The 17430-nt window shown below is 43.1% G+C and overlaps 1 protein-coding gene and 1 long non-coding RNA gene across 2 annotated transcripts in view; one reads left to right on the top strand and one right to left on the bottom strand.

Moving 5' to 3' along the window:
• The window catches only part of dnaaf4 (dynein axonemal assembly factor 4), a 115566-nt gene that overhangs the window by 34829 nt on the left and 63307 nt on the right, over positions 1 to 17430 (bottom strand). The window contains exons 6-7 of the mRNA XM_034175710.1: positions 15075 to 15184; positions 14835 to 14988 (exon numbers count right to left, since the gene is read on the bottom strand). Coding sequence (XP_034031601.1) covers positions 14835 to 14988; positions 15075 to 15184 — 264 coding nt within the window. The remainder of the gene's footprint in view (positions 1 to 14834; positions 14989 to 15074; positions 15185 to 17430) is intronic.
• Positions 3629 to 11986, top strand: LOC117515229. The gene is made up of 3 exons (XR_004562106.1): positions 3629 to 3696; positions 7581 to 7586; positions 11975 to 11986. It is a non-coding gene; the product is annotated as an uncharacterized LOC117515229 (long non-coding RNA).

Below are 17430 nucleotides of genomic sequence, written 5' to 3'. Positions count from 1 at the left end.
GTGGACTCTTAGAGGGTGGATTCACTGATGTATGCTCATGTATTGTACAACCCCAATTCCAATGAAGTTGGGACGTTGTGTAAAATGTAAATAAAAACAGAATACAATGATTTGCAAATCCTCTTCAACCTATATTCAACTGACTACACCACAAAGACAAGATATTTAATGTTCAAACTGATAAACTTTACCGTTTTTGTGCAAATATTTGCTCATTTTCAAATGGATGTCTGCAACAAAAAAGCTGGGACAGTGGTATGTTTACACTGTCACCGTCTGAATCTTCTGAATGGTTTCCACCTGGCTGTCGCCCAGGTTCTGGCAAAATTTAATGCAGTAGCGGTGCTCCAGTTGTTCCGTCATTTTCCTTGCAATGAAAAACCGCTGAGAGCACTACACACGACCTCACACAAATGCTGCTTGCCAGCAAATGACGCAATCGACAGGCGTGAAAAAATTCACGCATGTGCACGAAGGTTCAAGGTTGGCTCATGCAAGCACGCTTGATTCAAATCCAGCAGGTTTTTGCAAAAAAAAAAAAAAAAAGGTCGGATACTTTTCTAATAGACCTCGAAACCAGTTACATTTGTCTCCTACAAAACTGTTTGCTTGTTTCATGACATTGTATAGACAGTTAGGACTTGCATGGTGACAGCATGATGTTCAGCTAACAACCTGCCGCTGAACACCACAAAAACAAAAGAAAAAACTCACGCCCTATGACTGCTGGGATAGGCTCCAGCCCCCCGCGACCCTTAACTGGACTAAGCGGTAGAAGATGAATGAATGAATGAATGAATGAATATACCACTACTATTTCTTTTTTTTTTCAGTTTACTTTATTAACCCTCTGGAGTCTGGGGTATAACCTCACCTGTGCGACTTAACAGTTTTTCTTCCATTCTGACGTATATGTAAAAACTCTCAACCATGAAACTTGAATATGAAAAAAATTTTTTTTTTTTTTTTACATTGAAAACCACAAGCATCTTTAACAAACCCTTTTTATAACTTAGAATGAAAATATAAATTTTAAATTTCATAAACTTGTAAAAATGTAGCAACTGAGCAAGAAACATCTCCTGGATGCACTGGGGCACTTCATCAGTGATGTATCCTGGGGTCATCGAGTGTTTCGGGTCTCACAACATCAGACACCCTCGCCCAGGCGACCCAGCCAGGGTTGATCAGGCCCTAGCTGGTGTCCCAGCAGCAATCCACGGATCAGCCCTCTTCAACCATAGCCACCTGGTGGCTTTCTCTGCAGCCTCGCTCGTGGCACAAATGGCCTTCTTCTTGGCCGCTCCTGTGATGCCCAGCCAACTGAAAACTTTGCAGAGCGAGCATCCTGCAAACCCTCTACAGCCAACTTCTACGGGTTCGTAGTAGGTCCTGCAGCCTTGGTTCCTGCACTTTTCCACCAGCTGTTGATACCTGGCCCGTTTCCTTTCGTTTGCTTCCCTATGCGGTCCTCCCAAGGCACTGTGAGTTCCAGCATGATAAGATGTTTTGAAGCTTCAGAGGTGATGATCAAGTCTGGTCGTAGCAATGTTATGGCAATGTGCTGTGGGAACTTCAGAGGCTTTCCAAGATCAGCTTGTAGCTGCCAGTTAGAAGCTGTGTGGAGGAGGCCTGTTGTTGTTTTTGCCTGTGTCTGGGGTTTTTCTCCTGCTCTGATGAAGGTGACTTCCTTCCTCTTACAGTGGTGCTGCCCACAAGTGTTAATAGCTGAGGCTAGGCTCTCAGCAGCTGATTTGAGCACCTGGTCATGGCACCACCGGTAACGACCATCCGCCAGGGCTTTGGGGCAGCTGCTGAGAAAATGCTCTAATGAGCCTCTTCCAGTGCAGAGTGGGCAGGAAGGTGTTTCGTTCTTCCACCAGGCATAAAGGTTCACTGGGCTTGGCAGGGCATCGTAGACTGCTTGCACCAGGAATCGGACGCGGAAGAAGTCTGCCTGCATGATGTTTGCCCAGGTGATCCTGCGCTGCAGTGTACTCTCCCACTTCGTCCATGCTCCTTGATGCCGGAGTCCTACTGCCCTGCTCATCCGTTCCTCCTCCACCCCTGCACGGACCTCCTGCAGGAGCAGCTGGTGTTTCTCCTTACCCTTGGCCTTGCTGACCTGGGCTTTTGGGAAATAGCCCAATCCTGCTTCGCCAGTTGCCAGTGTGCCCACGAGAGCCTTCAGTCTCAGGCGTGACTCCGCCATCTCCATTGCCATCTCTGCTTTCCATTTCCTTCCTGTTCTCACCTCAATGCCTGCTGATGACACTTTTTCATCCCTGGAGTCCCTATACTGTAGCGCTTCTCGTGTGCGTGCCACCTTAAACTCCTCAGTGAGACCACTGAACAGTACCTGCAGGGTGCTGCTCGTCCCATACAATGCTGCGCTGGTGAGGCTGTGTGGTAGGCCCAGCCACTTCCGAAGAAAGCCACTGATTTTCCTTTCAAGGGACTCAACTGTTGTAATTGGGATGGCATAGATCAGCAGAGGCCACAGAACCCGAGACAGAATGGAGTGCTGATAGATCCAGGCTTTAAATCTACCAGGCAGGCCAGACCTGTCAACCTTGCTGAGCCAAATACCAAGATCTTGGGTGGACTTCTGGATGGCGGCGGTGTCTTTCAGGGTCGAGTCAAAGAGCTTCCCCAAACTCTTGACTGGCTGTTCAGTGATGGATGGAATGACAATTCCTGAGATGGTAAACTGGAATTTGTTAATCACCTTACCCTTCTTCAACACCATGGACCTTGACTTAGAGGGCTTGAAACTCATCCTTGCCCAGCCGATGAGTCTCTCGAGTCCCGGAAGGATCCATCTACATTCTGGAACCGATGTTGTAGTGACGATCAGGTCATCCATATAGGCTCTTATCGGGGGCTGCCGTACTCCCGACTTGGTCAGGGGTCCTCTGCATTCCACTTACGTAGACTTCACCACCATATTCATGGCAAGGGCAAAAAGGATGACAGAGATGGTACAGCCTGTTATGATCCCTTTTCCAAGACGATGCCAATCTGATGTTTCTGACCCCGAAGTGACCCTTAGCCTGAAATTATTGTAGTAATCCAGGATCAGGTCCTTGATCTTACTGGAGACGTGATGACGGTGTAGCGCCAGCTCAACCAACTTGTGTGGTATAGACCCATAGGCATTAGTCAGGTCTAACCACAACACTGTAAGGTCACCTCTGTTCTCATGGGCCTCTCTAATCAGCTGTGTGACAACCCCTGTGTGCTCCAAACAACCTGGGCCTCCAAACAACCTGGGCCTCCTGGGATCCCACCCTTCTGGACTGATGGGTCAATGTAGCCATTCCTGAGGAGGAACTCTGTCAGTCTCCAAGAGACATAAAACAATGTTATATACATATACACATAAAATGCAGGAGTGCTTCAGGCATTTTTTGTACAGCAATCTACATGCAATAAGATGCAACACAAATTATATTTGTGCCACTCAGATACACAATTCCTGTCCAAAGCAAGACTTCTCTGACTAGTATTGATTGGTTTTGGAATGGCCTGATACTGTCATTCCTGCTGCTGGCCACTTGGAGGCATCTGTCTCTGTTGGCTTTCTTTTTTCCTCAAGAACAATCCCACGTGGGGTCCACCACCACCGATCCAAGTGGTATCGGTGGTTTTGATTGGTTTACGTCATGTGTTTTTCCACCAATCATAAAGGAGAATGTTTCTTTTCCCCCAGCAACAGCAGAGGAATGAGGAAAAATGTGCACATGCGCACGGTAATTGCAGCGCCACCATGGATTTATGATCAATTTTTGTTTGGTTTAGAGCGTGTGTTTAACAATAAATCATTAATGGACAGTCATGGTTTCTTTCACCTTGAAACTGGTGCAATCAGAGAAGAGGAAAGAGAGCGAGAAGTCCATTCGTGCGCGTGTTGGATGAGCGCATGAACGGAGAACCGCTCCACACACATTTACCATAATAATAACGCAGCAAAAATCGGAAAATGTGAATACTGACACGGATCAACGTCGAACGACTTCAGAGGGTTAATTGACTGTGTTTATATTAAAACATATATTAAATTATTAAAACAATTGGTGTACTTATTATATAAAACCACAAGTTTAGTATCTTACTAAACTGATTTTCTAGTTTGTCGTCATTCCTGACACTTCTGTGCAAGAATTGCATCGAAACTGTGTATGGTTTTAAGCGTACATGCTTGGTCTTCGGGCCCAACAGTTCTGCCTGCATATCCCGCAGGTAGCAGCTCGCCATGAAGTGGTCTTCACATACCACTGAATTCCGTCCGAACGGGAAGGTTTTCAGTGTATGACCTGTACCAAGGTTGTGTCGGCAACATTTGACTAACTCCGACTTCATGCAGTCCGTTGGTTTTGGCACGCAAAAAAATGTTTGTCTGGGTTTTTCCGCTTGTTGTTGATACAACCGTACACTTTGCACTCCACCATTGTCCTCAAACCAGGCCACTTCTTCTTCATCTTTCGCATTCACTGGTGGATGACACGTGACGTCACCGACCAGGCCACTGCAGCCCAGCCAATCGCAAAAATTAATGATCGTGTGCAACCACTGGGACTGGAACAGCCAATGTAGGAGGCAACATGTCCCTGACCATGCCTGACGGACAGAGCAATGACTTAGAACTCGAGCTTACTTGATGAGGACTCATTACCAGCGTAACCTGATGGGATCACTAGTATTACTTGTAATTATTTAAATTGCTATTTTTAAAAATGCACTACAGGAACACTTTAACCCTCTGTGGTCCGAGGGCATTTTTTGGACAGTTCACTCACCTGGCATAAATGTTTTATAATTGCTGTTAACAGCTCTCCCTGCATCCCACAATCAAGTTTTATGTCTCTTTTTTTCAGGACAACCTGTACTTTCAGAATACATACGCTATAGTTGTTTTTTATAAGTGTAATAAAAGGTTTACAATCAGAAATAAGAAAGGAAGAAATAAAGCAGAAATAATTTTCACACACATTTATTCAAAACCCACAGCAAACTATAATAAGCAACTGTTTTGACACTTTATTAAGGTAATTTGAGGACTTGTGTGAAAGACTGTACAACAAAAAGGTTCAAACAATAAACACAAATGCACATTTTGAACGATATATACAAAATGTCTATGCGTTTTGTTTGTCTTCATCTCAAAGCAATTTCTGTCTGCTATTACACAAAGGTCACTTCGAAACCTCTACTTCTATGAAGTTGACTGTGTGTTTGTTCTCTCCTGTTCTGAAACCAGTCCCAGTCCCAGCAGAAGACTGCCCCTCCCTGAGCCTGGTTCTGCTGGAGGTTTCTTCCTGTTAAAAGGGAGTTTTTCCTTCCCACTGTAGCCAAGTGCTTGCTCACAGGGGGTCGTTTTGACCGTTGGGGTTTTACATCATTATTGTATGGCCTTGCCTTACAATATAAAGCGCCTTGGGGCAACTGTTTGTTGTGATTTGGCGCTATATAAAAAAAAAATTGATTGATTGATTGATTCTGAAAGCAGCTTTAACACTTCAAGGCCCATTTACACTCTGAGGAGCAGCTCCTTCCCTCCATTGATATGGTAAACAGTGCTTTATGCCGGAACGAGAGAGCTTGCCAAAGGCTTATCCAATAACATTCACAGGCAAACAAGTGGAGCAATCCTGATACCCACACGCTCTTTGTTTGAGCATGTGAGATTGTATGAGAGGCTCTCTATCTGCTCACTTTCACTGATCACTGTGCGTAATGGTGCAGGGCGTATTGGCGCCAGCAGCCAGGGGGCTATTCAAACGGGCCAGCTACTAACACATCACTCCTAAAAACAATCTTTGGTGTATCACGTGAGGTAAATCTGCCCTACGATTGGATTTTGGAAAACCATGTGACAGTGAACCAATTCCGACTGGACACTCACATTGGGCACGTCATCACACAGCTTCTGTTAGGAGTACAAAGATGGCGGATGGTGGCTCGAAAGTCTGCGGAGTTAACTTTTCAGCAAAAAAAAAAGTAACTTTCTATCTCATATCATTAAAAAGTTATTTATAATTTAGTAAAACTTGGTCTCGGCCGTCGTATACAATGGCGTCGGCCTCAGAGGGTTAAGCCACAGTTCTGAGAAGGCTTTTGAGCACCTTAGTCTAAAAGGTGCAACAGAATTAAGAATATCCACACATGCAGAATTAAAATTGCTTAGAAGTTAAAAGCGTAATTATCATCCAAAGTGCTAAGTATATCAAATCAAATCAATTTTATTTATATAGCGCCAAATCACAACAAACAGTTGCCCCAAGGCGCTTTATATTGTAAGGCAAAGCCATACAATAATTACGGAAAAACCCCAACGGTCAAAACGACCCCCTGTGAGCAAGCACTTGGTGACAGTGGGAAGGAAAAACTCCCTTTTAACAGGAAGAAACCTCCAGCAGAACCAGGCTCAGGGAGGGGCAGTCTTCTGCTGGGACTGGTTGGGGCTGAGGGAGAGAACCAGGAAAAAGACATGCTGTGGAGGGGAGCAGAGATCAATCACTAATGATTAAATGCAGAGTGGTGCATACAGAGCAAAAAGAGAAAGAAACACTCAGTGCATCATGGGAACCCCCCAGCAGTCTAAGTCTATAGCAGCATAACTAAGGGATGGTTCAGGGTCACCTGATCCAGCCCTAACTATAAACTTTAGCAAAAAGGAAAGTTTTAAGCCTAATCTTAAAAGTAGAGAGGGTGTCTGTCTCCCTGATCCGAATTGGGAGCTGGTTCCAGAGGAGAGGAGCCTGAAAGCTGAAGGCTCTGCCTCCCATTCTACTCTTACAAACCCTAGGAATTACAAGTAAGCCTGCAGTCTGAGAGCGAAGCGCTCTATTGGGGTGATATGGTACTATGAGGTCCCTAAGATAAGATGGGACCTGATTATTCAAAACCTTATAAGTAAGAAGAAGAATTTTAAATTCTATTCTAGAATTAACAGGAAGCCAATGAAGAGAAGCCAATATGGGTGAGATATGCTCTCTCCTTCTAGTCCCTGTCAGTACTCTAGCTGCAGCATTTTGAATTAACTGAAGGCTTTTCAGGGAACTTTTAGGACAACCTGATAATAATGAATTACAATAGTCCAGCCTAGAGGAAATAAATGCATGAATTAGTTTTTCAGCATCACTCTGAGACAAGACCTTTCTAATTTTAGAGATATTGCGCAAATGCAAAAAAGCAGTCCTACATATTTGTTTAATATGCGCATTGAATGACATATCCTGATCAAAAATGACTCCAAGATTTCTCACAGTATTACTAGAGGTCAGGGTAATGCCATCCAGAGTAAGGATCTGGTTAGACACCATGTTTCTAAGATTTGTGGGGCCAAGTACAATAACTTCAGTTTTTATCTGAGTTTAAAAGCAGGAAATTAGAGGTCATCCATGTCTTTATGTCTGTAAGACAATCCTGCAGTTTAGCTAATTGGTGTGTGTCCTCTGGCTTCATGGATAGATAAAGCTGGGTATCATCTGCGTAACAATGAAAATTTAAGCAATGCTGTCTAATAATACTGCCTAAGGGAAGCATGTATAAAGTGAATAAAATTGGTCCTAGCACAGAACCTTGTGGAACTCCACAATTAACCTTAGTCTGTGAAGAAGATTCCCCATTTACATGAACAAATTGTAATCTACAACCCCTGGTAAAAATTATGGAATCACCGGCCTCAGAGGATGTTCATTCAGTTGTTTAATTTTGTAGAAAAAAAGCAGATCACAGACATGACACAAAACTAAAGTCATTTCAAATGGCAACTTTCTGGCTTTAAGAAACACTATAAGAAATCAAGAAAAAAAGATTGTGGCAGTCAGTAACGGTTACTTTTTTAGACCAAGCAGAGGAAAAAAATATGGAATCACTCAATTCTGAGGAAAAAATTATGGAATCACCCTGTAAATTTTCATCCCCCAAATTAACACCTGCATCAAATCAGATCTGCTCATTGACATTGACCCTATGCCATGACATTGACCCTATGTGTCTTTTTGCAAGGAATGTTTTTGCAGATTTTGCTCTATGGCAAGATGCATTATCATCTTGAAAAATGATTTCATCATCCCCAAACATCCTTTCAATTGTCCAAAATATCAACATAAACTTGTGCATTTATTGATGATGTAATGACAGCCATCTCCCCAGTGCCTTTACCTGACATGCAGCCCCATATCATCAATGACTGTGGAAATTTACATGTTCTCTTCAGGCAGTCATCTTTATAAATCTCATTGGAAAGGCACCAAACAAAAGTTCCAGCATCATCACCTTGCCCAATGCAGATTCGAGATTCATCACTGAATATGACTTTCATCCAGTCATCCACAGTCCACAATTAATGAAGGAAGAGATTCAACTCGTCTTCAACCGCTTATCTGGGATCAGGCCGCAGGGGCAACAGCTCCAGAAGGGGACCTCAAACTTCCATTTCCTCAGCCACATTAACCACCTCTGACTGGGGGATCCCGAGGCATTCCCAGGCCAGTGTGGAGATATAATCTCTTCACCTGGGCGTCCTGGGCTTCTCCCGGGTCTCCTCCCAGAAGAATGTGCCTGGAACACATGCCTAAAGGAGGCACCCAGGGGGCATCCTTACCAGATGCCCGAGCCATCTCAGTTGGGTCATCTCAATGTGAAGGAGCAGCAGCAGCTCTACTCCAAGCTCCTCACGAATGACTGAGCTTCTCATCCTGTGAACAGAATTTAAATAAAAGCCACTCTGTTTTTATCTGACACCGTAGCTCGGTCTTACTTGGACGCTGTGTAGATCGTTCTTCGTAGGTCATGTGCTGGGAATTGTCTCGTTTTCAGTCGATGATCCGTCCATTACACAGCTGCTTCAGGGACCTTGACAAAGGGACTCTGCCGGTCACCCCGTCTGGTTTCATTGGTTACCGGGGACACTTTCCATTGTTAGGCTGTCTAGCTCACTGCGGTATTGTATCACTTCCTGTTCCGGAGCACAGCGGTGTTTTGCTGTATCTGTTAATTTTGGCTCTCTGTTGGGACTGTTTACACAGAGACTGCTACCTGCTGCTTTGGACTTTGAACTAATAGTCTTTTTCAAGACTTTTTTACTTTTTTACCTTTTTATTTTTTATTTTTTTTTTTTTTTTACTTTTTTACTTGACTCTACTGGTGGTCGGCTCTCACTGCGGTATTGTATCACTTCTTGTTCCGGAGCACAGCGGTGTTTTTCTGTATCTGTTAGCTGTTTGATCTGCGCAGTTAGATTGATCTAGTTATCTAGATTACGATTTGTTTCCCAGTGTAATCTTTACGTGCCTTAACTAAAGCACTCCTTCTGCTGAATCACCTCTAAATTATTTACACATTATTCGCTTTGCGTGTTTTTAGGAATCCGCTAGCTTAGCGTAGCTACTAGCTCTTAGCCGATTTAGCATGGCGGCTTCTCCTGTCTCTCCCGCACTTTTCTGCTCTGGGTGTGAAATGTTTAGTTATTCCTCGGCCTCCTTTAGCAGTAATGGTACTTGTAATAAGTGTAGCTTATTCGTAGCTTTGGAGGCCAGGCTGGGCGAATTGGAGACTCGGCTCCGCACCGTGGAAAATTCTACAGCTAGCAAGGCCCCTGTAGTCGGTGCGGACCAAGGTAGCTTAGCCGCCGTTAGTTCCCCCCTGGCAGATCCCGAGCAGCCGGGAAAGCAGGCCGACTGGGTGACTGTGAGGAGGAAGCGTAGCCTCTGAAAAAGAGAGCTTTAAATCAGAAGTGTCTGACTCCGTGGTATAACTCACAAACTCGTAGCTTAAAGCAGATAACCCGTAAGTTGGAGAGGAAATGGCGTCTCACTAATTTAGAAGATCTTCACTTAGCCTGGAAAAAGAGTCTGTTGCTCTATAAAAAAGCCCTTCGTAAAGCTAGGACATCTTTCTACTCATCACTAATTGAAGAAAATAAGAACAACCCCAGGTTTCTTTTCAGCACTGTAGCCAGGCTGACAAAGAGTCAGAGCTCTATTGAGCTGAGTATTCCATTAACTTTAACTAGTAATGACTTCATGACTTTCTTTGCTAACAAAATTTTAACTATTAGAGAAAAAATTACTCATAACCATCCCAAAGACGTATCGTTATCTTTGGCTGCTTTCAGTGATGCCGGTATTTGGTTAGACTCTTTCTCTCCGATTGTTCTGTCTGAGTTATTCTCATTAGTTACTTCATCCAAACCATCAACATGTTTATTAGACCCCATTCCTACCAGGCTGCTCAAGGAAGCCCTACCATTATTTAATGCTTCGATCTTAAATATGATCAATCTATCTTTGTTAGTTGGCTATGTACCACAGGCTTTTAAGGTGGCAGTAATTAAACCATTACTTAAAAAGCCATCACTTGACCCAGCTATCTTAGCTAATTATAGGCCAATCTCCAACCTTCCTTTTCTCTCAAAAATTCTTGAAAGGGTAGTTGTAAAACAGCTAACTGATCATCTGCAGAGGAATGGTCTATTTGAAGAGTTTCAGTCAGGTTTTAGAATTCATCATAGTACAGAAACAGCATTAGTGAAGGTTACAAATGATCTTCTTATGGCCTCGGACAGTGGACTCATCTCTGTGCTTGTTCTGTTAGATCTCAGTGCTGCTTTTGATACTGTTGACCATAAAATTTTATTACAGAGATTAGAGCATGCCATAGGTATTAAAGGCACTGCGCTGCGGTGGTTTGAATCATATTTGTCTAATAGATTACAATTTGTTCATGTAAATGGGGAATCTTCTTCACAGACTAAAGTTAATTATGGAGTTCCACAAGGTTCTGTGCTAGGACCAATTTTATTCACTTTATACATGCTTCCCTTAGGCAGTATTATTAGACGGTATTGCTTAAATTTTCATTGTTACGCAGATGATACCCAGCTTTATCTATCCATGAAGCCAGAGGACACACACCAATTAGCTAAACTGCAGGATTGTCTTACAGACATAAAGACATGGATGACCTCTAATTTCCTGCTTTTAAACTCAGATAAAACTGAAGTTATTGTACTTGGCCCCACAAATCTTAGAAACATGGTGTCTAACCAGATCCTTACTCTGGATGGCATTACCCTGACCTCTAGTAATACTGTGAGAAATCTTGGAGTCATTTTTGATCAGGATATGTCATTCAAAGTGCATATTAAACAAATATGTAGGACTGCTTTTTTGCATTTACGCAATATCTCTAAAATCAGAAAGGTCTTGTCTCAGAGTGATGCTGAAAAACTAATTCATGCATTTATTTCCTCTAGGCTGGACTATTGTAATTCATTATTATCAGGTTGTCCTAAAAGTTCCCTAAAAAGCCTTCAGTTAATTCAAAATGCTGCAGCTAGAGTACTGACGGGGACTAGAAGGAGAGAGCATATCTCACCCATATTGGCCTCTCTTCATTGGCTTCCTGTTAATTCTAGAATAGAATTTAAAATTCTTCTTCTTACTTATAAGGTTTTGAATAATCAGGTCCCATCTTATCTTAGGGACCTCGTAGTACCATATTACCCCAATAGAGCGCTTCGCTCTCAGACTGCAGGCTTACTTGTAGTTCCTAGGGTTTGTAAGAGTAGAATGGGAGGCAGAGCCTTCAGCTTTCAGGCTCCTCTCCTGTGGAACCAGCTCCCAATTCAGATCAGGGAGACAGACACCCTCTCTACTTTTAAGATTAGGCTTAAAACTTTCCTTTTTGCTAAAGCTTATAGTTAGGGCTGGATCAGGTGACCCTGAACCATCCCTTAGTTATGCTGCTATAGACGTAGACTGCTGGGGGGTTCCCATGATGCACTGTTTCTTTTTCTTTTGCTCTGTATGCACCACTCTGCATTTAATCATTAGTGATCGATCTCTGCTCCCCTCCACAGCATGTCTTTTTCCTGGTTCTCTCCCTCAGCCCCAACCAGTCCCAGCAGAAGACTGCCCCTCCCTGAGCCTGGTTCTGCTGGAGGTTTCTTCCTGTTAAAAGGGAGTTTTTCCTTCCCACTGTAGCCAAGTGCTTGCTCACAGGGGGTCGTTTTGACCGTTGGGGTTTTACATAATTATTGTATGGCCTTGCCTTACAATATAAAGCGCCTTGGGGCAACTGTTTGTTGTGATTTGGCGCTATATAAAAAAAATTGATTGATTGATTGATTGACTTGCGGCGGCGATTCAAATCGCTGTTGACGTCTTAGCTGACGTGGATGTTTTTATCTCTGCAGCGCTTGTAGTCAGGGATCTTCAGAATAAAGGCTTGAGTGTCTTTATTTTTCTATTCGCCAAAACAAAAATTTGTCTTTCATCGTCCTCTTTGGAAGCCGGATCAAATCACAAAACTCGATACAAAAATAGTTGACTTTGTAAGAAAAATGTTTGCGGGATGAATTTGGAGTTCAAGAAGAAAAAAGTTTTAATTTGAAAAATCACAAAAGGAAGTTAAATGCGCCTGTCCATTTAACTTTACAAAAGTTGAGCAAAAGTTATCTATAAAAAAACGAAAAAGTAATTTCTTGTTGGCGCGCACAAACAAGAAATAAGTTTACACAGCACGTGGTTACAGACAAAGGGTCATAAAAAAATTTGGACAGCTAGGCAGCTTCTCGAGACCCAAGAAGAGAGACCCGAAGGAAGAGAGAAGAGGAAGCAAGGAAGAGCGCGATTCCCCGGGGGTGCCTGCTTTTAAAGGGTTAAAAGCTCCACCCCCAAGAATTCTGGGGACTGTAGTTTTCTTCTTCGTTCCTTTGTCTAGTTTTATAATAAATCAGCGTCTGTTATTCTTAAATTCCCACTTACAAACCAAGCAAGTCCTGTATTGCAAAACTCTAGTAAACAAGGTCCTTAGAAATATCACACACACGATTATATATGAAAAAGCACATTAGAAAAACTTTCTACAATCTATGATCAGAGTACAAAATACCAGATATATCAATTTCATGTGTGAGGTTAAACAATCACATTTGTTTCCTTTTCCTCTTTTTTTCCTTCTTACAACAGCAAAGTGCACTTTTTAAAGGTGGTTAAACTTTATAATACCGTACCAGTTAGTTACATGCCTTTTCCCAATTTGTCCAACAGGGGTCACTCTTGGTTCATGGACTGGAAGGGACTGGGTTTTGGATTTCATCGTAAAATATTATATTTTTTAATTCTGCATCGATTTGAACCAGACAAACTGCAGTGTGATTCCCAAGTTGATGGCAGTTCATCTGTGGTATGATTTTACTTGAATCTTATTGTAAAGACACAGAGTTTAGACTTTGGGAAAAAGTAGGTCTTTCTGGGGTCTGTGTTTTTTAGATGAGAAAGGAGTTGGCGACATCTGGTTTCGGGCTGATAAGGGATCTCGCAGCTCTGTGAGGAATGCACTTTAGAGAATCTTAAATCCTTTTAGTAGTGGGGGTTGATGACAGTTGGCCATCCTATGCTATGGTCAGGAAAGCCTCCTTTTCACAACTTGATATTTCCCATGTCTTGGTTGGAATGGGTTCCACTTTGAAAAATGCTTTTGACTTCTGCTTAATGCAAACTTAGGAGGTTGAATGGTGGATGCAGGCTTCTTGCTACAAGGTACTTGAACTCCTTCAGTTGGGGCAAGATCTCATTCCCCACTCGGAGAAGGCAATCCATCGGTTTCCTGTTGAGAACCATGGGCTTATCATCCCAGCCGCTCCACACTCATCTGCAAACCGACCCAGTGAGTGCTGGAGGTCACAGTCCGATGATACTAACAGGATCACATAATTTGCTTTCATCAGTTACTTTCCTGGACTATACAACTAAAGAGGTGACTACACTGCTCTCTGGGTCATTCTCAACAGCATTCTGTTTTAGGTCCTTGCTCAGCAACTGGAGCAGTCCAACGTCATGCCCAAAACATCAACAATCAACAGCATCCTGTGTCTGAAAATAATAAAGCAAGGATCCAGTAATTTTCTGGGAATTACAGCTGGCTTATACTTTAGAGATTCTGCCTCCACTCTGCACAGCACTCACAGTACCTGACTTCTTCTGCCATAACTTTGCAAGAAAATGAAGGTCGAAGTCTTTTGTCTCCTGGTGCTTCCAGCCTTTCTATGTGGTTGTAAAAACAGGGTGTCAACCACTGAGCTAAGGAGATGACCAGATGTTTTTGGTTTCAAGTTTTCTGGCGGGTCCTTTGGTACTGTTGAAATGACTTTTAATCATAAGAATTGTGAGGGAAAGTCATCAGTGACATCATGGTCATGCGGCATGCTGTGCATGATTCAGTGATCTAGCATGGAAATGGGGAGGTGGTGACCTGAAGAACACAGAGGTGGACTTGTGACCAGAGAATCCTCAGTTTGATTCCCCATCAGACATGAAATTCATTAAGTAGGTGCCTTGCACAAATGTGTTCACGCATATGTGTATGAATTTGTTAATGTGAGGCATCATTGTAAACCCTTTGCCTTTTCTAGTGACTGTGGTTTTCAGTGCTGAGGCTAAATGGTAAAGGACATCATGTTTTCCACCTGACGCAGACATCCAAAGGGTTTACACTAACTATCACAGACAGATGGCTGTTTTCTACAAGTGGAGATGGGCTGGCTGTCTGTCTGGGGAGCTGCTAACGAAGACCGAGAGTGGTGTTTGCAACAATACCAGTCCACGCTCCTAGAGCCAAGATTTGATTAGTTCAATTTATTTTAGTGGTAATGATAAAAATTTAGCCCCATTTGTCAGTATCCTTATGTAATGTAACTCTTCCTGTGTGTTCACAGAAAGCAGTTTTGTTACACCTCCAACTGCAGCTGCTCTGAGACATTATGCAGACAGACAGACAGGCTCTGGAAACATAGATGACTACGTAACACAGACAGTTCTAACCTGAGAGGAGTCCTCTATAGCTTTGTGAAGATTCCTCAGTTTGAGATGACAAGCAGCCCTGTTTGAATAAAATGCTGGGATGTTTCTGTTCAGCTTGATAGCCAGGTTGTAGGCATTTACTGCAGCCAGGTAGTTTCCAACTGCAAAATATTTGCTGAGAAAATAATTTTAACAAGTTTAGTTCATAGATACTACTTTTAAAAACAAAAACCAAACAGAGCTGTGGCAGATTTCACTTACTCTCCTTTCTCCTTTAACCAGTCGGGGTTCTTTTCTTGCTCGTTCAGGTCCTTTAGCTCCTCAGAATCGGCTTCAGCAGCATGTCTGGCTTCAGCTTGTTTTCTAAGCCACTGTTTGGACATAAAGACTGATATAAAAATCCCACTCTAATAACATGATAATATCTGAACACAGACACATTGTTTTCTGCATATTCTTTGGAGCAAAGGAAAACAGTAAGAGCAAGTACACAGTCAATAAATGACCCCGATCACCAATCGATGTTCACACCTGCTGAGCAACATCATATGGACTAAATTTCTAAACAAAATTAAGTTTATCAGCACATTTGTGTGGACCTGCATAATTTTTACATTTTAATTTCTCAGTAAAAAATATGGAAAAGAGCTATAATCTCATGTTGCCTGCCTGAAATCCCTGTCAGTCACAGCTGTTAAAGTGGAGTCATGCTTCAGTTCATACTGACCAAAGGAAGACAAAACATCACCTGTTTGGTACGACCGTACGTCTGAGTCTGCAAAGACAAATGCAAAGTGCCAGATATGTGACTTTACGGAAGCTTGCGGGTGAAACGTCCCCTGAATGCTGTAAGTGGGTGGATTTTTTTTATTCTGTAAAAACAGCTAAGCAAACCAATGTCTGCTGTCCAGTCACCATGGAGATGCTGCCTCTATCCTCTGTAGAAACATAAATGTTACACATGATAAAACATGCACTTATCGGAAAATAGCTGCAACAAATCCTAACAGTTAAATGCAAGCAGTATTTCTATGTTCTTGATAACTTGTTCGGTAAGCTTCTTTGTCTGTTTCAGATTAAATGTGTGCCTGAGACCCAAACCCAAACCATACCTTTTGCTGCTGATTGCCTGCAAATACTCAAATCCAAGAATATGACGATTGAGACAGCTCTACAAAGCAAGAGTTCTTTTGTATGTTAATGATATATAATGAAAGGATGGGAGAATCGAGCCAACGCTCACACTGTTAATTTGAGCTTAAACTACACTCAACAAAAATATAAATGCAACACTTTTGGTTTTTGTTCCCATTTTGTATGAGATTAACTCAAAGATCTAAAACTTTTTCCACATACACAATATCACCATTTCCCTCAAATATTGTTCACAAACCAGTCTAAATCTGTGATAGTGAGCACTTCTCCTTTGCTGAGATAATCCATCCCACCTCACAGGTGTGCCATATCAAGATGCTGATTAGACACCATGATTAGTGCACAGGTGTGCCTTAGACTGCCCACAATAAAAGGCCACTCTGAAAGGTGCAGTTTTATCACACAGCACAATGCCACAGATGTCGCAAGATTTGAGGGAGCGTGCAATTGGCATGCTGACAGCAGGAATGTCAACCAGAGCTGTTGCTCGTGTATTGAATGTTCATTTCTCTACCATAAGCCGTCTCCAAAGGCGTTTCAGAGAATTTGGCACTACATCCAACCAGCCTCACAACCGCAGACCACGTGTAACCACACCAGCCCAGGACCTCCACATCCAGCATGTTCACCTCCAAGATCATCTGAGACCAGCCACTCGGACAGCTGCTGAAACAATCGGTTTGCATAACCAAAGAATTTCTGCACAAACTGTCAGAAACCGTCTCAGGGAAGCTCATCTGCATGCTTGTCGTCCTCATTGGGGTCTCGACCTGACTCCAGTTCGTCGTTGTAACCAACTTGAGTGGGCAAATGCTCACATTCGCTGGCGTTTGGCACGTTGGAGAGGTGTTCTCTTCACAGATGAATCCCGGTTCACACTGTCCAGGGCAGATAGCAGACAGCGTGTGTGGCGTTGTGTGGGTGAGCGGTTTTCTGATGTCAATGTTGTGGATCGAGTGGCCCATGGTGGCGGTGGGGTTATGGTATGGGCAGGCATCTGTTATGGACGAAGAACACAGGTGCATTTTATTGATGGCATTTTGAATGCACAGAGATACCATTACGAGATCCTGAGGCCCATTGTTGTGCCACATCCAAGAACATCACCTCATGTTGCAGCAGGATAATGCATGGCCCCATGTTGTAAGGATCTGTACACAATTCTTGGAAGCTGAAAATGTCCCAGTTCTTGCATGGCTGGCATACTCACCGGACATGTCACCCATTGAGCATGTTTGGGATGCTCTGGACTGGCATATACAACAGTGTGTACCAGCTCCTGCCAGTATCCAGCAACTTCGCACAGCCATTGAAGAGGAGTGGACCAACATTCCACAGGCCACAACTGACAACCTGATCAACTCTATGCGAAGGAGATGTGTTGCACTGCATGAGGCAAATGGTGGTCACACCAGATACTGACTGGTATCCCCCCCCCCCCCAGTAAAACAAAACTGCACCT

Source organism: Thalassophryne amazonica, chromosome 8 (assembly GCF_902500255.1).
Source record: "Thalassophryne amazonica chromosome 8, fThaAma1.1, whole genome shotgun sequence".
Classification (NCBI taxonomy): domain Eukaryota; kingdom Metazoa; phylum Chordata; class Actinopteri; order Batrachoidiformes; family Batrachoididae; genus Thalassophryne; species Thalassophryne amazonica.
This window is presented reverse-complemented; position numbering and strand designations above follow the sequence as displayed.